The sequence below is a fragment of the Sminthopsis crassicaudata genome, chromosome 3 (genome assembly GCF_048593235.1).
Source record: "Sminthopsis crassicaudata isolate SCR6 chromosome 3, ASM4859323v1, whole genome shotgun sequence".
In the NCBI taxonomy this organism is placed as follows: domain Eukaryota; kingdom Metazoa; phylum Chordata; class Mammalia; order Dasyuromorphia; family Dasyuridae; genus Sminthopsis; species Sminthopsis crassicaudata.
Window position 1 is genome coordinate 395,573,041 of NC_133619.1, and position 22,789 is coordinate 395,595,829.

A 22,789-nucleotide genomic window follows, 5' to 3' on the forward strand; every position below is an offset into this window, starting at 1 on the left:
TTCCAGGTTACTTCATTTTACATTAGTGGTTCTTGTTTTCAAGATACCATGAATATCATGTCCCTATGCTGGATACTCCGTGGAGACTAATATTTATTAAAGAGGAATATATATGTATGAGACTTAAAATTTGTTTGTTCTAATGTTTCATTTTAATTCTCATTACTAATCCTACAAAATGGGCAGATTAGAAATTTCCTCATTTTATTGAAGGGAGAACTGAGTAATATTAAGTTAAAGTGATTTACAACTTAGGGGTTAGATATAATGAAAATTGAAGATTATTCTTGCAGTAATGTTTGATAAATTGAAACAGGGAAATCCTATGAGAGACCTATATATTAGTTCAGTCATGAAATTGAGTAGCTGCCAGGCCTCTTCTCTACCCAAGGGAATTAGGAGATCTATAACTTTCCTGATAGTGTGTAATGATCTCCCAATTTTTATAAAAGTTTCAAGAAACATTTTATTCCCATAGCAGACCTGCTTCCTTCTTTTCCATAAGACTAAGATCAGAGGTTCACTGGGTACCCAGCTGAAGAGCAAGGGACACAACTGCAGGGTTGTATCCCTAGGTTCGGCATGCTGGGTCAAAAGTACAAAAGATAAAATTGTTGCTGAGTTTGAGGATATAGCTATCGATAACCCTCATTTAGGAAAAATGAGGTTCCCAAGTTGTATTTAATAGGTTTACTTTAACTGCTATTAACTTCAACGCATTTAGCAGACATCAAATTTCTCAGTTATCAACATTTCCTCTTTCCTAAAATAGAAAAAAGTCTAACAGATAAAATATTCTATTTTTAATTTCTAGGCCAATAAACCCCATATGTAAAAAGAGAACAGGTCCTTCCTATTCCAAGACAGACAGCTATCAGGTTTCCTCATCTCCCCCCCACCCCCAACCTGTCCTCCTTAGATTTCCGAAGTACCAGTAAGCCTGGAATATCCCTCTAACCCCAAACCATTATTAGTGTACTATGAATACCCATGTCCTGAGGGAAGGGATCTGGGATGGAGTGAAAACAGAGACTAAGATTGGTAAGCACTTTTTAACTAGTGTCTGCAGTGCTCTCGGACCTCTCTCTGAGTTGCTAGAGGGCAATAAGAAGGGAATAATGACTCCTAGAGTAGAAGTACGACCCATGGCAAAGATTCAAGCTTGGCTGAGATCAACTTCCCCTTCTCAACTGGGGGGGGGGGGATGAAGGATCCAGGTGTGAGGTTTGAGATAGACACTAGTGGGTGCTCAGCTGAAGGTTAACGTCTCGGCATCTCCAGCTTGGGAGGTGGGATTGGACGGAGGAGTAGCTGCTTTCTTTCCTTCAGCCAGTGCTTTGAAATGCTAAAGAAAGAGAAAGTGGAGATTATAGAGATACCCAGTAATTCATCATTTCATTCCTGACATAATTCTTTGGTGATTTTTATAAAATTGGCCAGAGGTTTGCTCTAAACTGTCACAAGGGAACTCCTTTTTTACTTCCTGTTTTCTCACCTCATCTTCTAACTTTTGTTTTCCTGTATTTGCAAGAGCTCCCTGACTTCTGGCTAAGCTTCACCTGATGTAGCACCCCTCCTTTATTCTCTTCCTCTTCCCTCTAAAGCCCTGTACCCTCCCTCCTTGACTGTCTCTGTTTTGTTGTCTCTGGATTAATTAAAAGGCTGGATCTAGATGTGCAGACAACTCTGTACAGAGTCATCCTCTGCTGCCATAGCAAATTCTCATGGAGATGACTAAACATGGATCTCTGCTCCTTGTAGTTCTCTCCACAATAGTCTCAGCTGGTCCTTGGTACTTTGCTTACCTGGGAGTTCTTGAACTCAGAATAGAGAGAAAATAGCAGGTGAAGGGATTGAATCCGGCTCTTGTAGATAGGAATGTCCAGGATAGCTAAAATAAAAAATCCCTGGCAATAAGATCAAACCTAATTCTGGAAGTCATAGGATATTTATCCATTTAAATCAGAGAATATCTTGCCATCTATACTGACACCTTCCTTTCCCTATCTGAAACAGCACGCTCTGGACCAGAACTGCAGAGATCCTCTTTCCCAAGGGAGTTAATTCATAGTTCTGGAACCTTATTTGGGGTGGATGTGGGGGAGGGGCAGGGGGAGAGGATGCATAGAAGCTGTGTTGTCTGGAAAATAAGTACAAACTCAGCTAAACTACAAAATCCTCCCACCCCTAGATTATCCTCCATATCCATCAGATCAGAGTACTATTACTCCCCTTTCTACGCCTTACCCCCAGATTTCCAGCTTTTGTTCTGATTCTAGTGATTATATTAATTCTGTAATGGTTTCTGATGATGTGAAAGTTGGTTATTCTCTGTCCCCTTTCGATGTTTCTGTGATTCTCCAGACCTCAATCACTTTTCCTTGGATACAGTTCCCTTGATGTGTTATCTCCCCTTATTAGAATGTAAGTCTCTTAAAGGCAGGACTGTCTCACTTTAGATTCTGAATCCCTAATATCTAGCATCATGCCTGGCTCAAAACAGGCCCTTCATATATAATTTTTTTCATTTATTCATATTCCAGGGCATTCAATCTTCTTCCTGGAGGGAAAAATTTCCACAGAACTTGAAAGAATGTAACCATTTCATGACTTCTATTACTCCAGAAGGGATGGATTTCAAAGGCTGGGGCAGGGTGGGGTAGGGGGGTATGCAGGAGTAAGGATAGCTCTCTTTTAACCCCAACATCATCTAAGCTCAACTCCTAATGACACAATAAGTAAGGGAACAGTAGGGAGGATTAAGATGTTATTCTTCACAGGCAGTGCTAGCCTCTCCATTAAAGGCTGGGAATTTCTAAAATATAGGTGAGCTACAGAAACTGGAGTGAGAGGATAATGGAAACTTACCACAAATCATATCAATGTACTCTGCCAGGCTACAATCAAGGTCAGCTGTGGGAAGGCTCACCTGGAAACAGAATGGAAGAAGGAGGGACTGAAGCTTAGGGAACCACAGCTCTCTCAAAGATGGCCAGTGGCCTCCTAATAGCTAAATCCAATGGCTTGGTTTCAGTGCTTATCCTCAGTGACTTCTCAATAGCTATGGACACTGCTGATCCTTCTCTACTGCTAGATATTCTTCTACCTCTTGGCTTCACAGACACTATAGAGGAGGGTCTAGTCCTATTTCTCTAGCTATTACTTCACTGGCTCCTTATCTCTCTATCTAAGCATATCATCTAAGCACAGTTCTTTAAGAGTCTCTCCTTTAATGAATCTAAAATAAGATTTCTAATGACCAAATGATAGTCTTGTCAGTTCACATCCCATTTCCTCAGTGTACTATGATTTTACCCACCTTGCCTAAAAGCTCCTCAAATTCTGGGGACCACTCTTGCATCAGAGTATCAATATCTGGCATAGGCCTGAAAGGGCAAAGACAAATGTCAATAGAATGTATAGACTGCTGATATCAGATCTGTATCTATCAGAAGAAAAAGATATTTTCTCCTTCAATACTCTTTATTCCACCTCAAAGGAAAATTCCTCTAATGGAAACATACTCAATTTACTCAGGAATTTAAAAAGATTTAAGATGACCATTCCAAGGGATGATTCCAATGTTAATTTAATTCAATTTAACAAGCCATTTATTAAACAGTTTCTCTATCCTAGGAATATAAAAAACAAAAATAGGATTCCTTCCCTTCAAGGAGTTTACATTCCATCAACAGTTTTATAACATCTAAAGTTACTAAGTAAATAAAAAATAAATTGAGGAAGAAGACAACATTGACAACTATAGGAAGATCAGAGACAATGGGACACCCTGAGGAAGAAAAAGGAGGCAGTATGTTTGAAGGAAAACTACTACCTTGATCATGATCTCTCTTTCAATTCTAATAAAGTCAGCCCATAATCATGAACCCAAGAATGTTTCAGAGAACCCTAAGATGATTTGTATGAATTGAGGTGAAATGAGTAGAATCAGAACCAGAAAAACAATTTATACAATAATAATAACACTGAAAAGATCAATTTGATCAATGCAATGTCCAACCTTAATTCTATGGGACTAATGATGAAATTGGCTATCTAGGCTTTTTGATAGAGAGGTTATAAGTAACAGACAAAATGAGATGTATTGTGCACACACACACACACACACACACACACACATACACATAATATACATAAAATTTTTTTCAGCAAGGCCAATATGCTAATTTTAAAATATTTTTTGTTTGCATATTTGTTACAAAAATCCAGGTTTTTTTTCTCCCAAAAAGGGAAGATTACCATCCAAAAGGATTTTTGTTAATTGAAAAAAATTAAGATTGAATTGGAAGTTAAAATAACACCATGCTTTTCTTCTCTCAGCAGAAATGTAACATTAGTATATGCGATCAGATTATTGGGTCAGTTGGCTTTGCTTTGTTATTATTCGTTGGTACCAGACACAGTTGGTACTTAATATTCACCAAATTGAATTGATTGAACCTCATGCCCACTGTCTCTCTGCATAATGGTATGAGGATTATCAGAAGACAAACTGGAAGACCACTTTGGGAAGGAAAAGGAATCCCAACCTAGTATAATGGACAGTAGCTGGGGGCTTGGAACGGTGTAGCTCTGAGATGCTCTCTATCCATGTGTCAATAGCTTTGGGATTCTTTTCTGCATCTTCTAGGCTCTTCACCTTCATTTGTTGCTAGAAAAAAGAAGGGAAAGTTGAAGTTATGGGCGATAGTTGTCTTCCTCAAAGCCACAATTTTTGCTGAGTAGTAAAGTGTTGACTCATCTCCCCTGCTACTACATTTCAAAAACAAGGCAACTGATGAGAATCCAAATATTTCAGCAAACAAAGTATATCCATAAAATATTTTCTCGAGATCCTTGTTGGAGTCAATACTAAATAACCCAGGGGAAGTCAGTGAATTCTGTGAATGCCCACTGGGCTTTCAACCCCTAACGAGTCCTTCCAGACTAGGGCCTTACTGTGATGTTGTGCTGCTTGGAATTCTCTGTCAACCAAAGGGAAAGCACGGTAGGATCAGACTGCTTTGTAGATGGTTCATCCAATACCAATAAGCCAAGGTTGTCAGGTTTTCCATCAGGACGTGGCACCTGATGTGGGAGGTAAGGGGAAGGAGGGAAGGTTAGGTAACAGGTATAAGGGGAAGTATATCTTACTATTTCCAAAAAGCTGTTGGAAAAGGAGCAGGGCATGTTAATATCATTATCAAGCACACACTGAGTTACAGAGAGTTTCTGTCTGAGGCTACTGAAGAAATTATAAAGGAAGAACTACCTATATACAGTTTCTGCTCTCTATGAGTTTACAATTTAACAAAGATTCAGAATTATGTGTATATATGATAACAAAAATATGATATGTATGTATATAAACATATAAACATATAAACACATACACAATTACATATTGGCAGTAAGTGAACAGAAAAAAATAAAAGGAAATTATTTTGTCTATCATTAGAATGTGTACTAAAGGAAATGGCTAAAAATATTCTAATTCTAGTCAAAATAGTGTCAGGTAAATTATTCTTCTTAGATCAATTTAGGTTCGTTTCTTGGAGGAATGAATTTTGAGATAAAACTCATGGTGGAGAAAGAATACCTTGATTAGCAGAAGAAGACAGGGACAGGAGATTTGCTTTTCTGAACCCTAGCCTACCAAAATAGTTATTATGGATTAGATGCAATGAAGATACCTGAGATGGATAAAACTACGAGAAAAACTTTTTAGACTGTACCTTTAAGAAGGCATCAATATCCCCAACAGCTGGGATAAAGTCTGGAATGAATGGTTTCAATTTATGGTCCAGATCAATCAACTGGGGTGTGTACCTAAGAGATATCATGAAAGGAATGTAGAGAAATAAACATAGTTAACTGTCATTAGTAAATTATAAAACTTTAGGATATTTTGATAATTATAAAATAATACTACTACATAATATAACTGGTGTCCTTTATAACCATATTTATCTAATTGCAAGCATTTAAAAATATTACTTTGAGAAGGGGTCCGCTGGTTTTCCCAGACTGCCAAAGGGGTCCAAGACATAAAAAAAGGTTAAAGAACCCTACTGCTTTGGAAGGATGAACTTCCCCTAAGAATGAGGAGGAATCTGATGATAAACTAGTTACTTACCTAGTGATATACTGGAAGAGCTCTTTAATCTCAGCAGAGACTGGTAAATGTTCATAATCTGCAGGGTCATAGGCACTGAAGGAGAAAACAAGGTATTCAAGATTGGCAGCAAGGGGTGGTGTGACATGCTCTTAACTACAAAGTACTGGACTCCTAAACTTGCTTTGGTTCACCTGGTCCTTCCATTCTTAAGTGGATTTGCAAGGTTACTCTGAGATTTAACTCAGTAGATAATGAAGCATGCCTCCTGTCTCTTGGGCAAAGAGGTGATGGACCACATGTGTAAAATGAGACATATACTTCAGACATGGCCATTATATTCATATCTTGATTTGTTTCATTTATCTATACTTAGTTGTTACAAGAAGGTTTCTATGGAGGATGGAGAGGGCAAATTAGTGGGAAGTAACATATTAAAAAAATAATTTAAAACATATACACATTTTTGATCATTCATATGTACATTATGGGTTATCCATTTTATTAATCATCCATAGTGAATAGTTACTGATAAGCCAGTATCTTCCCCCTTATGAAATATGCTTCTGAATCACTTCACTGCCAGAATTTGTGTTCTTTTGAATTGAAAATAGCATTTAACAAAAACTAATCTTAAAACCAAGTAGAAATAAGTTTTGGACTATGTAGAATTTTTTTTTCAATTTCAAACAATTATTTCCTCATGTTATATAATAATGTGTATTATTGGGGTTTTTAATTTATTAAATTATTTTTTATTTTTTAATTTATGAACTTATATCAACAAACATAAACATACCAAAATACGAAAGAACAAAAAAGGGGACTATATATGAAACTGAACTGAACTTAAATTAAATTTAAATTAAAATTAAAAATTAAAATTAAATTAAATTAAAAGGAAAAAAATGGGGAAGAAAATGAAATGCAACCAAAAAACAACAAAAAAGTGTTGTGATCCACATTCAGTTCCCACAGTCCTCTCTCTGGGTGCAAATGGCTCTCTTCATCAAAAGTCTATTGAAATTGTCCTGAATCATCTCATTGCTGAAAAGAGCCAGATACATCTGAATAATGTAGTATAATCTTGCTCTTGCTGTGTACAGTGATCTCCTGGTTCTGCTCATTTCACTCAGCATCAGTTCATCTAAGTCTCTCTAGGCCTTGTCTGAAATCATCCTCCTGATCATTTCTTATAAAACAATAATATTCCATAACATTCATATACTATAACTTATTCAGCAATTCTCCAACTGATGGGCATCTACTTAGTTTAGTTCTTTGTTACTACAAAAAGGGATGCTACAAACATTTTTGTACATATGAGTCCTTTTCCCTTTTTTATGATCTCTTTAGGATACAGACACAGGAGAGAAACTGCTGGATCAAAGGGTATGCACAGAAACTGTGAACTTATTACCTGCAATTTGTTTTATTTAAAGTATATATTAAATTTAGTAAAGGAGAAACAAAATTGCTCCATTTGTTTCCCTTTCTAAATTTTTTTTCTTTATGTTGTGTTGATCCTCTTTCTACATCTTTAATCTGATGTCTTCCCAGATCCTCAAAAGTTTGTGAAGGCACAACGATTCTGAGAGGACATTTTCCTTTGGTTTGGGTATTAACAACAGGGAATCTTTCCTTACCCTTCCAAAGGTGCACCATGCTCTTCATCATCATCATCTTCATCAGAGTCAGTTTCAGATGAATCATCATCTTCATCTTCATCCTCATTCTCACTGAAACCACGCTGAGTGGTCATCTGAGTTGCCTTTTTCTTCTCCTGAGTAGGAGCAGATAGAGATATCAGAGTACCTGAAGCAAAGTCTTATGGTACCCAATTCTCTCTCCTCTCCTCTAATCCCCATCCCCACTGACACCAAATCACCAAGGGTAGTAAAGGGCTACCTAGAGAGGGCTGAAGGAAGAACTTAGATTCTATTCTGTCCCCTGCTCTAACTAGGGTCCCCATTTTTCACTACTATTTTCCATTCCTGTTCTATAGGGGGTGAAGATAGGGCAAAAATTCTAACAATTATGTCATCCACAATCATTATTCAGGAGCTTCCAAGAGACCCAAGCAAATTTTATTTAACTTCAGATAATCTTGTATGTGAATCTTGATCAGCAGTTCCAGAGAACACAGGTTTTTCAGTTCATTCTCTTGTTTAGCTGCTATTTCCCTTTTAAAACAGATGCTTACCCTATCCTTATTTCCTTTTTCTCACTCCCCATAAGTAGTTAAATGCACAAACTTAAATGCTCTATCCCAACATTAGAGATTGTTTGCTCCTTAGCATGGCCACCTACCTTTCTGAGCTTCTGGCTCCCTATATACCATCCCACCCTCTCAGGTCCACGGGAAGGGGCGTGGTGGCGCTTGGGGCTTGCAGGGGCAGGAGGGGCAGGGTCCGAGTCTTTGCCTCTGTGGCCTGGGGGCTGTGGGATGCCCTCCCTCGGGACCTGAGGGATGACCATTCAAATAGCCCCCTTTAAAAGTAGGTTTTGAAATTTCGGTTTCCGTAGGCTTATATTGAGGTTAATTGCTGTATGGCTCCAGTCTGTTTTTAAATACTTAATCTGTTTCTTTGATTGTGAAGTACCTATTGGCATATAAAATTGTGACATATGTTACAAAACAACATAAAAACTGCTTTCGGTTTGGTTTTCCTTTATAAATGATAAAAACAAAAATAACATTACACTTTAACTAAGGTTTATGCTAATTAAGCAATGACTTGAATGATAGCTAATGGCACAGTACAGCCCATTTTGTTACTATGCTCCAATGATCTATAGTTACTTAGAACATTCTAATGTATATTTCTCCTACCTCTTAACTTGCTAAATTTGCTCTTATTTACATGGATAACAATTTTTCAGGGTTTGAGGGAGGGAAGATTTTAAGGAAAACTGGTTCTGCTATTTTTAGAACTACTAAAAATGGACACTCTGTGATGCTTTAGGACACATATTATATTGGAAAGATAACTGAGCCTAAAATGTTGATGCAGTGTTAAAATACCAGGAAGGTAAACCAAAAATGGGGTGACTGTCTTAAGAATCTAATTATTTCTTTTGTGCCCATCACTACAAACTTTTTATGTTATATCCAAGTTCTTAAATTTGTATTAGCATTTGTGAGGGATTCCAGATGTCAGGACAAGACCTGGTGACTTTATAAGCAACATAACGTGCCTTTTGATTGCAATTTTTTTTTATTCATTTTTCCAAATTATCCCCTCCCTCCCTCCACTCCCTCCCCCCCAATGACAGGTAATCCCATATTTGATTGCAATTTTTAAAAATTTCCCATATATCTTTCACAATATCACCAATCTAATAAATATAAAATCCAAAACCTAAAAGTTAAAAATCATTGTTTCATGCCTATACTGTTGCCATACATTACTTGAAGTTAAAGCAGATGGTGAATCATCTTGAACTTAAACTGAATTTTCTCCCTTCGATAATTTTATGAAATCTTTTGAAATGATATTGATAAAAGGTTTTTTTTTTGTAAAAATTCTTTGCTACCTTAACTCTGTATATCCTGCTCAATGGAGGCATTAATAATAAACATTAGGGATTATTTGCTAAACATGAATATATAATTTGTTTAAGTTGAATCAAATCACAGAGTAGATCTGTTTTCTTGGTCTTTTCTCATTTTCTATCTTGAATTTATTATAACAATTTTCTACGCTCTAAATCTAAGAGGCAAAGAGGAATGGATTCAATGGCTCCAAAATTGAAGAAATTTTCCACCAAGTAAGATTATTTTCACATCCACATGCTCCTCCAAATGGAGGAAATCACAAGCCCTTTTCCTTTTATCCAAACTATATGAAAATTTTCACCAAGAATTCAATGTAATTTTAGGCTTTCCCTTCCCATAATTAGGGTTGTGGGTTTTGTTTTTTTTTTAATCCTCTTTTCTAGGTTACTTTGCCTCTGATTTCCCTACTCTATGTCAAAGGGGCAATCAATAAATACCAACAAATACACTGGTGTAACTTCACAGAGATCAATGGAATATCAAAGCACAAATTTCACAACACATGCAGTGAGTAAATGTACCTTGTTGTTCTCCTCTTCATATTCATCACTGCTGTTGTCAGCCATGGTTTTGGGAGGGAGGCGTGCAGACCGAGGAAGTCCTAAGAATAAGAGAAGTAAAAGATACTTTAAACCCATCCCTCCTCACCAGTGACACTATCATCACTTACAATATATTAAGATTCCGTCAACATGGAGTAAGGATTGGGAGTGAAATAAGAATGCCTACTCTTCCTACTATTATGTGACAGTTTTGGAAAGTACAGCAAATCAAAAGTATAAAGGTAAGTAAAGAGGAGATAAAACTAAATCTTTTTGCTGATAGTATGATGGTATATCTGGAAAATCCTAGAGACTAAGCAAAAATATGAAATAAAACAATTAATGGCTTCAGCAAAGTTTCAGGCTACAAAATAAACCCTCAAAAATCAAATAGTTCTCTCTATAATAATAAAATCCAAGAAGCAAAAATAGAAAGGGAAATCCCATTTCAAATGACTACAAAATGCATAAAATATCAATCTACCAAAGCACATAAAAGACTGTATAGATTCAAATACAAAGTTCTCCTTAAATAAATAAAGAACAACTTAAAATTACTGGAAGAATCAATGCTCATTGCTAGGCTACGACAATATAATAAAAATGAAAATATTTCTATACCTAATTTACACTTTTAATACTATGCCAATAAAATTGCCAAGAGGATAATTTCTGGAACTTGGTAAAAATTTTTTTAAAAGTTCATTTTGGAAAAAACTATCTATAAAATCAAAGGAAATTATATAAAAAGGTGGGGAATGAAAGGGAAAGAATACTTCCATACCTCAATGACATTATATAGCAGCAGTTACATTTTTTAAAAAGGCAGATTAGTGAAATAGAATAGACAAGGGAGAATCAAAAATAACAGAACTCAATAACCCAGTGTTTGATAAAATGGAAAACATAAATTACCTGGGAAGAAACTCCTTATTTGATAAAAACTGCTGGGAAAACTGGAAAGCAGTCTAGTAGGAATTAGACTTAGACCAACACCATATTCCAAAATACATTCTAAATAAATATGCAAACTTAATATTAATGATCACACTATAAAAAAATTGGAAGAGAAGCATATCATATACCTCTCAGTACTAGGGGTAGGAATTGTATTCTTTTTTTTCTCAATGGTATTTTATTTTTCCAACTACATATATAGTTTTCAATATCCATTTTTGTAAAAACTTTGTGTTCCAAATTTTTCTCCCTCCTTCATCTCCTTTCTTCTAAATTTTTTTCCTTCCCTTCCTTACTTCTTCCTTCTCTAATAAAACAAACAATCTGATATAGGTTAAATATGTGCAACTGGAGATATATTTTTAACCAAACAAGAGATAGAGGTGATTGCAAGAGATAAAACAGAACTTTGATTACATAAAAATGAAAAGCTTCTGCACAGACCAATAAATGTACCTAGAATAAGAAGGGAATACATCAAATTTCTCTGGTGAAAGATTAGTATCTAAGATACACACACACACACACACACACACACACACACACAACTAATAAATATGTAAATCTAATAGCCATTTACCCCCCAAAAAAGATCAAAAAAAGGTCAAAGGAAATAAACAAATAGTTTTTAAAAGAACTACAAATTATTCACAATCACATGAAAGAATGCTCCAAATCATTAAGAATGAAAAAAATGGAAATCAAAAGGTTTCAATTCACACTCTAAAAATTAGCAAAGATGTTAATCTTGAGAACTATAGAATGACAGGTACACTAATACACTCTTGGTAAAGCTATGAAATAACATTTTGGAAAGCAATTTGGAATTATGCCAATCAAGTAACTAAGATATCTATACTCTCTGAATCAGATCCTCAATTTACTGAGCTTATCCCTCAAGTAAGCTAAGGATAAGAATAGTCTCTGTATGTGCCAGAATATTTTTAGAGTGATATCAAAGTTTTGGAAACAAAGTGGCTGCCCGGTGATTGAGAAATGGGTAGATAAATTGTGGTACGTGAATGTAATAGGGTCATGTCTGACTTTTCATGATCCTGTGTACTATAGCATACCAATACTGTCCATGTGATTTTCTTTCTAGAGTGTTTTGCCATTTTCTTCTCCAGTGGACTAAGAGTTTAAATGACTTGTCCAAGATCACATTGCTAGTTAAGTGTCTGAGAATGGATTTGAACTCAGGTCTTCCTGACTCTAGGACCAGTGTTGTATCCATTGAGTCATCTAGTTGCTGGGATATTACTGTGCTATTAGAAATGAATGTTATGACTACTGAGTCTGTATCCCAAAAAGATCATAAAAAGGGGAAAAGAACTCACATGTACAAGAATGTTTGTAGCACCCCTATTTGTGGTGGCCAGGAATTGAAAACTAAGTGGATGATCAGTTGGAGAATGGATGATTAAGTTATGGTATAGATTAAAGCAGTAAAGGAGCAGAGTAGCTAGAAGCAGTGCACTGAAGTGCTCTTCCCCCAAACTCCTTCAAATAGATCTAGAAAATGTACCAGATCAACTTTGGGGAAATCCAAGAAAATGTGTAGATGATCATTTCTACTTCAGTTATCAAAAGAAGACAGAGATCTGTGCCCAGAGAGAGTCTTGTATGTTAAGGAGGGGTGGACTGATAAGGGAGATGTACCTGCTCTTCTCCTTTGCCTCCAACCTTCCCCATCTTTCTGTTTACTGAACTATATACTGAGAAAAGAATCAGTGAACAGAGTTGGGTAGTTCCAGCCTCCAGTGCTGTCCAGTCTGAAGCCTGCAAAGGAATAATCTAGATAGGAATCTCAGACCAAAAGGGAACCTATAGTCCTATCACTCTGAGCAAGCAAAGCTTTCTAGGTGGCTGCAATGGCTGAGTCCAGCAGAAATCCACTATTGCTCAGACCCAAATGCAGGAGAGAAACTTAAGAGAGCTCAGACTAAGGGTGGGACAGTAAGCAAACTACCGTGTTTCCCCGATAATAAGACCTATCCTGAAAATAAGACACCCACATACTCTTTAATATTCCGCTAAAATAAGCCCTCCCCCGAAAATAAGCCCTATCGAACTTACTATGAAAACGGTCATCATGGTGATCCCCTGCGCTATATGCTGCGTAGCGGTACCTTCAGTAAGCAGCGCCGCCCTCCCCTCCCGGGTGAAACGCACGTCGCGCTCCGAGCTGCATCCAATCAGAGCTGCAGCAGTGAGCGCGTCATCCTCTTCTTCCCTGGTGATTTGCTTGCTGGCGCTACTGAGAGCAGCGCCGCGGAGTAGAGCTGAGACAGGACCATCTAAAAACTCGGTAAGTTCAGTAAGCGATGGAGAATAAAATAAGCACTCAGGGGGCATGATGGAGGCTAAAAGGGGCATGATGGAGGCTAAAATGGGCATGATGGAGGATAAAAGGGGCATGATGGAGGATAAAATAAGCCCTCCCCTGAAAATAAGCCCTCTGGTGTTTTTTAGTCCCAAAAAAATAATAAGACAGTGTCTTATTATCGGGGAAACACGGTATCTCCTGGATCAGACCCCTTCAAGAGTACTGAAAATGTATAGGTCCTAAGCCTGAGCTGTCCCCGAAATCTAGAACACAACATTCAAACTTCCCCCCCAAAAAAAGCCTTTCTAGACCTTTTCTCCAGAAATGCACACAGCCTGGTCCTAATATTAAATCTTAGGTTAAGCAGCAGACTGGAAAAATGAGCAAATAATGAAAAAGAATCGCACCATTAATTATATTGACTGAGACATTCAAGACACAAACCAAGAAAAGAATGACTCCAAAGTATCTAGAAGCAAAGTCTCAAAGAAAAACACAGTTTTGACAAAAATTCAATATAATTCCTAGAAAGATGAAGTAAGAATTAAAAATAAAAAGAGTTCAAGGGCAGCTAGACAGTACAGTAGATAGAGCACTTGTCCTGATGTCAGAAGGACCTGAGTTCAACTCTGACCTTAGACACTTAATCATCCCTAGCTATGTGACTCTAGAGAAGTCACTTAACCCCAATAGCCTTACAAAAAAAAAGGCAATAAAAAATAAAAAGAGTTCAAAAATGTTTCAACATGAAATGAGAGAACATGAGGAAAAAATTGAGGGGAGGGGAAATGGGAGCTATAATAGAAAGAACTGGAAAGAGAATTAACAGCCTGTTATGAGAAGTACAAAACCATGCCCAAGAAACAAATTTCCTGAAAATTATAATTAAACCAAATGAAATCAATGACTGTATGAGACAAGAAAATATTAAAGTCAAGAGCCTGAAAAAATAGAATAAAATATAAGATATATCATATCAAAAACTTTATTTAGAAAACAGATTGAGAAGAAAAATTTTAAGAATCATTGAACTAATTGCCATGACAAAAAAAATAAGCTAAATCAAATAAGCTGTCATATTTCAAGAAATCTTAAGAGAAAACAGCCCCTATCTCTTAGAACCAAAGTGCAGAGTGAATATAGAAAGAATTTACCAGTCACCTTCTGAAAGAAACCCTAAAATGAAAATTCCCAGGAACATCATAATCAAAATTCAGAGCTTCCAGGTCAAAGAAAAATATTGCAAGGCATCAGAAAGAAAGAATTTAAGTAATGAGAACCCACAATAACAATCATACACAATTTAGCAACCATAATTATACAACATATAGCCTGGAATATTGTTTTTTACAAGCTAAAAGATATTGGTTTATACCCAAGAATAGCTTACGCAGCAAAATTGAGCTACAAAGGAAAAAAATGGACTTTTAATTAAATTGAGGATTTTCCAAGCACCCTTATGAGAAAATATCAGAGCTGTGTAGAAACTTTAAAGTTCAAACATAAGAGTGAAGAGAAACATAAAAAGTTAAACATGAATGAACAAGAATAAAGATCTAAAGAAGCATACAATACTTAAATTCTAAAACGAGACGACATGTTCTCTATGACCCCTAGCATTATCAAGAGTGATAAAAAGAAAGAGTCTCTAGTTAGACAAGTCCTGGAATTGGTTCTGTTAAGTCTTAATGGTTTTAAAAGAAGTATAGAAAGGGAAAGGAAGAATACACTGGTGGGGGGGAGAGATAGTGGGGGAAGACAGGGACAGACTAGAAAAGGAAAATTAAAATATCTCATAACCAGGAAGTGCAAGAAGACATCCATATAAAAAAAGGTAGGATAGAGGAGTGTCTAACACTTGAACTTCACTCTTATGAGAACTGGTAAAAGTAGGAAAGAACACACATACATAGTTAGCTACAAAAATGTATTTTACTAAGCAGGGAAATAAGAGGAAAGGGGGAAGGAAATTAGAGAAAAGCAAATCCTTAAAATGTAAAAAGTATATTTATAGTTCTTTTTGAGATGGCAAAAATGGGAATATGGGGGGCATAAGGTAGGGAATGGATGTATAAGACATATAAAGGTAATGGAATATTATTATTTTGTAAGATATGATGAAAGGGATGGTTTCAGAAAAACCTAAGATTTGCATGAACAGAAACAGTAAAATGAACAGAACCAGGAGAATAATTTAAGCAAAGACAATGTTATAGTAAAGACAACACAACTTTCAAGATCTAGGAACTTGGATCAATGTAATAATCAACCTAATTGCAAAGGATTAATGATGGAACATGCTACCCATTTCCTGATAAGTGAAGTTCTGTGAATGCACGAGATATCTACATACATATACACATATGTATAGACACGCATCTACGAATACATGTGTATATGTATATTTTGTACATGGAAATTTGTTTTGTCTGACTATATACATTTGTGATAAGAGTTCTGTTTTTATTTCATTCTCAAACATTGTGGGAGGAATTGAAGGTTAAAGGAAGAAGGCAGATTTTTGCTGGTTGAAAAAAATTATATAACAATTTTTCTTAAAGTGGTTAGAGAAGCAGCATATTAGAATTTATTCTTAAGAGTTTTGAAAGAAATAGGTTTAAATCCCATCTCTCATAATTACTGTGTTGATTGTGGACAACTTGTTTGATCTTTCTGAATTTTCAGCTTCCTCATTTGATAATTATATTTATGGTACAAAATTCACAGAATTGTTTAGAATCAAATGTGATAATGTGCTTTGCAAATTTTAAAGTACTACACAAATGTATATTATTACAAATCTAATTAATAAAATTTTTAAAGATTTTAAATATAAATCTATAATTCTGTATTGTGATTAGTCATAAACATTTATCTTTCTACTGGACCACTCATGAGACTTGGATTCTAATCTAAAAACTAATTATAAACTCTTCCCCCTAGCTATGGGACAGTAGCAAATCATTCAACTTCTGGTGAATCTCAGTTTCTTTATCCATAAAAGGATGTGTATATGTATATGTGTGGCAATTGAATCATCATTTCATCTCCATTTAAATAACCAACTTTTTTGTTTTCTTCCTAAAGACAGGTCTTTAGAACGCTTATTAAGTGGGGCAGCTAGCTAGGTGGCCCAGTGAATAAAGCACCAGCCCTGAAGTCAGGAGAACCTGAGTTCAAATCTGATCTTAGACATTTAACACTTTCTAGCTGTAAGACCCTGGGCAAGTCACTTAACCCCAACTGTCTCAGCACAACAACAACAACAACAACAACTTATTAAGTACTTGATATATGCCATGTACTTCGATAAGGCCTAAGGATGCAAACACAAGCTATCAAAATAGTCATGTAGGAGCTTTTATTTAATGAGGGCACAAAAAAAAAAGGGGGGTTGCTGAAGGTAGGAGAGGCCTGGTGAGGAGTCAACAGGGAAATGGTGTGAAGTCCTGGACTCCAGCTAGATGAAGCAAAAGTTTATTTAGAGTAGGTAGAAGACAGAGTTCTGGTAAGAGAGAGGTGGAAAGGTCTGGAGCTAACAGAGAAGTAGCTAATTAACTCTGGCTAGCTAAATTGTATCAAATGATAATCAATGGGAAAAGCATTGTTGAGGCATTTGGGTTCCCAGGAACTCTTGAGAGGAGAATTGGCAGCTGGTCTCTGGCAGACTGCCATCATGTATAGGATTAAAAGTAGTTTTAGTGCTCACGCTATGTATAAAATAGTTGGGGGGGGGGAGGGAATTATAGAGGCAGGGAAGAGAGGAGAGAGATTCTACACCATATTATCAATCCTTTCTTTTGTAACAGTTTTTCCCCCCTCTATGGTTAATGAATCCTTTTTTCCCTGTAAACTAACTTGCTCTAAATTAGGAAATCATTGAGAAAGGAATAAGTGGATAATTTCATTGTATTTTCTAGTCTAGAATAAACAAACAAACAAAAAAAGGTGAAGATAAATTAATGCCGTAATCTAACAATTTAAGTTTCTTATGTTGACCTCACTAAAAGTTTATTTGCTTTCTCTCTTTTTAAATTAATTACCCATTTATGACTAAAATAGTAACAAAAAAATTTAATTCACTCTAATTACCAATCTATTTAAAATTAAACAATGGAAACATCTGTGTTTTTGGATTTTTTTTTCCTGGCATAGTCTAGAAAAATATCCCCCAAATATCTGCAATTAATCTGTTGAACTAGACATCAAACATCCTTCAATATGTTCCATGAGCAGCTGTTTTTATTAACTTTGTTAATACAATGATAAATTAGCATTGTTTCATGATCACATGAAAATTAATGCATTAAACTGCATCCTGTAGCTCCTAAAAAGAAAGTATCTCCTTTTAAATTGTAAAAAATACATACTAAGGTTAAAATAAGAATATAGGTATTGGGAGGAGGGGAACCTGTTTAAATAGAATTAGAGTACTATATTCCTGACTAGTGATTCAAAGTGCCCCTATGCAGAGCAAAGCTTCTTAAATATTGGGTCATGACTCTATATGTGATCATTTAACTAAATGTGGGGGTTATGAAAAATTCGGCAACAGTAAAAAGAAGCAAATATTCTGCCAAGATTTAATTCTTCATGTAAAAATAAACAAGCATATCCAACTCAGTATGCAAATGTGTTTGTCTTTAATAAATAACAAAATTATATGTATACTAAAGAATTGTTTTAAAATAAATTTCTTTATTATTTATTATCAGTAAATATTAGAATTTTATATACCTATCTGTTTAAAAATTTCTCAAGAAAAAAAAGGGATGCCAAGTGAAAAAGGTTTAAGAGACCCTAATATAGAGGACAAAAAAATGAACTTAAATACAACTCAAATGAATTTATTTGATTTCATTCCACATTTCATTCCACAGTTATTAAACATAATATGCCACAGTTTGTAATAGCAAAAAAAAAATGGAAACATGTACATATCCATCAACTAGTTATTGGTCTAAAAGTATATGAAGAGGATAATATCATGCAATTAAAAATAACGAATTTGAGGAATTTAGAGAGAAACAAAGCATGATTTATATGAATAAATCAGAACCAGAAGAACAATAAAAACAATGACTATAACAATTTAAATAAAGACTGATAAAAGACAACCGAACTCAGATCAAATGCAACTAGTGATATTGGTTTCAGATAACTGGTGTTGGAACACATCAATTTTAGCAGAGAAAGGGGACACAGAATGTTATATACTTTACTGATCACAGCTATTGCATTAGTAGGTTTTACTTAAGGATTTTTTTTTTATGTTAGAAGAGTGGGTAAGCTATTATGTTAGTATAAAATTTAAAATTCATTTAAAATATCTTACTTCACAGTGTGGAAAAGAATTCCAGATAGGATGTAGTTAGCAATTTGTCTATAACTTAAAATCTTAAAAGTTACTTGTAAGTAAGCATCAAAAGCAGGATTTGAATTCCAAGAATCCCTGACTCCAATACAGCACTCTATTCATTATAGCACTCCTCCCTCTCTTAATGAAAGATACAAAAAATGAAGAAATATACAAGAATATAATGTATATGATACAAAAACACTTATGTTATGAGGGAACAGGATAAGATATAAGTCATATTCTAATTGGGAAAGCAACCTTTAAATCCTAGGAGGGCAAAAATAATCTTAGCTAAATTCTTCATCTCCATTAGCTGTGTTCTGCACAAAGCCTACTCTAATTTCACCCCAAATTTCTTTTCATAAATGAAAATGTTCTGACTTCCTTGAGTTTTCCTAAAGCATTTTGGATTTCTCATCTGTCCTCTCTGCTCCTCACAGATACACATTTAGCATCTCTCTCAGCTCCCAGAGGTGAAAGTGATCCTGGCATTCCTTGTGCCTAGATAAGAGTTTTGCACATCAGAAGCACTTAAATGCTTGCTGCTGTTTGATATGACAGGCACAAAATAACATCTAGTCAAAGAGCTAATTTGTGTTACAAACTATAAAAGCAGCAGGAGTTTAGAAGTAGAGAATAACTCATATCTGTCTACAAAGTGTTATCCCTCATTCTGTAATGTAGGTAGTATGAAAATCCCTCTTTTACCGATGAAGAAAATGAGGCTCAGTGAAGTTAACTGATTGTCCAGGGATTATAGAACTGGTAAGAGTCAAAGTCAGGATTCAAATCCAGGTCTAATGACTCCAAAGGCTATTTCTACAGTATTCTGAAAACTGAAGTAGTCAAGCAAGGCTTCACTAAAGAGAGAGGATCTGACTGGAGCTTTCTTGTATATGTACAATTTGAACAGGTAAAGGTCGAGGAGAAGACAAGGCAAACAATAAGATTCCACCTGGATGGGGCTTTAAGAATCTTCTATTTCAACTTCTTCATTTTATAGATGAGGATATTGAGGTCCAAGAATGTTACATGATTTGTCCAACATAAACCAAAAAGGTATAAAGGCAATATTGGGTATGACAAGGATGGTCTCTTGTTAAGAGAACAGTGATAATTCAAGGTTGGACAGGTAGGTGAATGTCAAATATTAAAATGGTCTTGAAAGCGAAGCAATTTGGGAATAGCTCAACAAATTATAACATATAAAATGGAATGGAATGGAATATTACTATTCCAAATGATTAAAGGGATGCTTTCAAAGAAATCTGGGAAGTATTGTCTAAACTGATGAGAGCAGGGTGAGCAGAGCCAGAGGAACAATTTATTCAATAACATAAAAACAAATAAATTTGAAAGATTTATGATCTAATCCATACACGGTTAATCTTAATTTCAAAGGACTCATGATAAAGCATGTTACTTACCTCCAGACAGACAGATGATAACTATATACGTAGAATAAGATATATTTTTGAATACTACTATTATAAGAATTTGTTTTGCTTGATTGTAAATATTTATTATCTGCAGTTTGTTTTTCCTTCTTTCTTTTCCAGTGGGGGAAAAAGATGGGAGGAAGGGAAAATAAATTCTTCTTAATTAAAAAAAAAATCAAATTAAAAAGAAAGCTAAGCAATTTGGACTTGCCAAAGGAGCGCCAGAGAAGCTAACGGACTTAAAGAAAACTCATTTTGGCATCAGTGTGCAAGATGAAGTTTAACAGAGTATAATCAGGGAGGCTTACTTTCCTCCTCACTTCGATACTGAGAAAAAATGAGACGCTGACATGTGAAATAACTTTGGTTTTAACGTTACCAAGTTCTACGTTAAAAAAAAAAAAAAAAAAAAGTTAATTGCTTGGATATTTGCCACGAATCCACCCTGTTCTCTAGTTAGAGAGGAATCATTCTTTTCTTACCCTGGTGCCTTGGGGTTGGAGTATAAATGCTTGCGACCTCTTCAGAGTCATTAATCTCCAGACTCTCATCATATGGCTGGTTTTCGACCACCTTGGTCTGTGCAAAAAGAGAAATCACTTTGTGGCTCACTGGGATAAGCCTGCCAAAGTTTACACTTCCCCCAAAAGTCCCCCCGAGTCTTCTCCCCTCTCCGAGCCAATAGTAGTATAGTAAGCTCTCCAATCCTTTGTTCCGCTCCTCCCCCCCTCCCCTCCCTCTTCCTCCTCTTCTCTCCCCCCCTTTCTTCTCCCCCCCCTTTCTCCTCCCCTCACCCCTCCGACCCCGGCTATACAAGTCTGGCAGTGAAAAGGCGTTCCGTAGCCTCTCGGAGGGGAACGGTTCTAGGTTTGACTACAGGAGGATGTGGGGAAATTTAGAGAGGGGGGAGGGGAAATGACCACCTATACTAGCAACGTCGCTTCAGAAACCTGTAAGATACGATCATCCCAGCCCAAGGGTTTCCATAGCGACGTCCTCTGGCTCAGTTTTTCCCCCCAAGACTGTTGGGAATTTCTCAAGGTAGACGGGGTGCCTAGCCCTCCTCTTTGTCCTGGAGCCATCTCTGGGGGTAGGGGAGAAGCAGACTCCGGTTGGAGCCCCAAAGGGAGGAGGAATCCCATTCCCTCAGGCCCATCCTGAACTCCTAAATGCATCCCCCTCCCCAGGCAGGACGCGTCTTTCCAGAAGCACCGAGGGAGGGGGCTGGCCCTCTGTTGCCTTGGAGACTGTAGGGGTTGCCTGGAGACGCGGAGTCCTCCCGGGTAGTCCAGCATGTGGGTGGGGGTGGGGGAGTAGCTCTAGCTTTTCCGGGCCGGGTGGGTTACCTGCAGTCCTTCAGAGTCCGTCTCCTCCATTTGGAAAGGACTTGGGGGCCGAGAACGCCGGATTCACTCCCGCCTCAGGCCGAATGATTGTAAGAGCCTCCAAAGCGGGCAGCGGGTATGTTGACAGTCTTTAACACAGAGGAGCCGTCGCGAGATTTCCTCTTTCCCGTTTGACCTCGTGACAAGTCTGGCCAAGCCTCCTTGGGGTTTTCCCCCCCCACCCCCCCATCCCCCACCCCCTCACCAGTCTGAGGCTTTCTCCTCGCGGCTAGGGGATCCTAGAGGGATCTGAGCCCCTCTGGGCGGCCAGGCCTGCGCATCGGTGGTTTCTGGCAATGTGTGTATAGTGGCACCTAGCGGCCAACTTTAGGCAATGCCGCTTTAGACAGTCCAACCTGGAAATGCTGTTTCCTAAGTTTCTAACCTGGGATCGCCGGTAGTGCATGTTCGCCTATGTGGACTAGAATTTTAAAAACAGAAATGCAGATCCTCCCGGGAAGAATGACCACCCGTTAAAGTCAGGAAGACAAAGAAAGGAGAAAGAAAGCAGAAAAAGGTTTAGATGCTGAAAAATCTCCGAAGTAGGGAAGAAGCTGAAAAAGGAGGGGACCAGGAGCGTTCTTTTTCCCGGCCGGATGACAGTGGTCCTGTGGGCACTTGTCCCTGACACGTCAGAGGTTCCGGACCTTATCCCCTGGGTGCACCGGCTCTTCCTTTTGCAGTGGAGTGAGGTTGGCAGATGACTTGTCTGGAAGCCTTAGGGAGTAAAAGGAGGGTGATTCTGTGTCGGTCCCAGAAGAAGGCTTCCCCAGCTGCTTGCCAGTCACTTCCCAGTCCTATGAAAAGGTTAAAATGTGCTGGTATTCTAAGAAAAATAAATGTTATTTTAAACAAAGATCCACTTTTTGTTTATCCCTTCCCAAAGTAAGAAAAAACAAAATCGCTGTTACAAACGCGAGTAGTCGAGTAAAACTCCACATTGGATACCCACACACGCTCCTACCCACACATGCACACATATATAAATGTCTATGGATATGTCTATTATGTGTGGATACGTGTGTTACACACACGTTACATTATGTAATTTAGATATCATATAGACATGACGTATATGCATATTTATCTGTACATATACCTCAAAAT

General features: G+C 36.9%; 1 protein-coding gene across 5 annotated transcripts; it reads right to left on the reverse strand.

The window, feature by feature from the left end:
- Positions 1–129: 129 nt before the first annotated feature.
- Positions 130–21,961, reverse strand: IFT46 (intraflagellar transport 46). 5 transcript variants are annotated; one of them, XM_074302271.1, is made up of 13 exons: positions 21,644–21,961; positions 20,780–20,876; positions 10,196–10,275; positions 8,426–8,578; positions 7,762–7,898; positions 6,137–6,211; positions 5,736–5,829; positions 4,960–5,088; positions 4,551–4,672; positions 3,320–3,386; positions 2,869–2,929; positions 1,806–1,891; positions 191–1,345 (listed from the first exon to the last, which is right to left on the reverse strand). In XM_074302271.1, exons 1-13 carry the CDS (start codon positions 21,671–21,673, stop codon positions 1,250–1,252), a joined length of 1,227 nt encoding a protein of 408 aa, XP_074158372.1. In that variant the 5' UTR covers positions 21,674–21,961; the 3' UTR covers positions 191–1,249. The 5 variants fall into 5 exon arrangements, with proteins under 5 accessions (XP_074158373.1, XP_074158371.1, XP_074158372.1 ...); XM_074302269.1 differs by lacking the exon at positions 21,644–21,961 and adding an exon at positions 21,248–21,511; XM_074302273.1 differs by lacking the exon at positions 21,644–21,961 and adding an exon at positions 21,248–21,477 and having other exon boundaries at positions 8,426–8,718.
- Positions 21,962–22,789: the final 828 nt, after the last annotated feature.

Coding starts and splice junctions, on each gene's coding strand:
- IFT46 (XM_074302269.1), bottom strand. CDS start 21,472: ATGCATTTAGGAGTTCAGGATGGGCCTGAGGGAATGGGATTCCTCCTC. Junction 6,212..7,761: donor CATGGTGCACCTTTGGAAGG/GTAAGGAAAGAT, acceptor TTTCTCCTTCAG/TGCCTATGACCCTGCAGATT. Junction 2,930..3,319: donor TTGAGGAGCTTTTAGGCAAG/GTGGGTAAAATC, acceptor TTCTGTTTCCAG/GTGAGCCTTCCCACAGCTGA.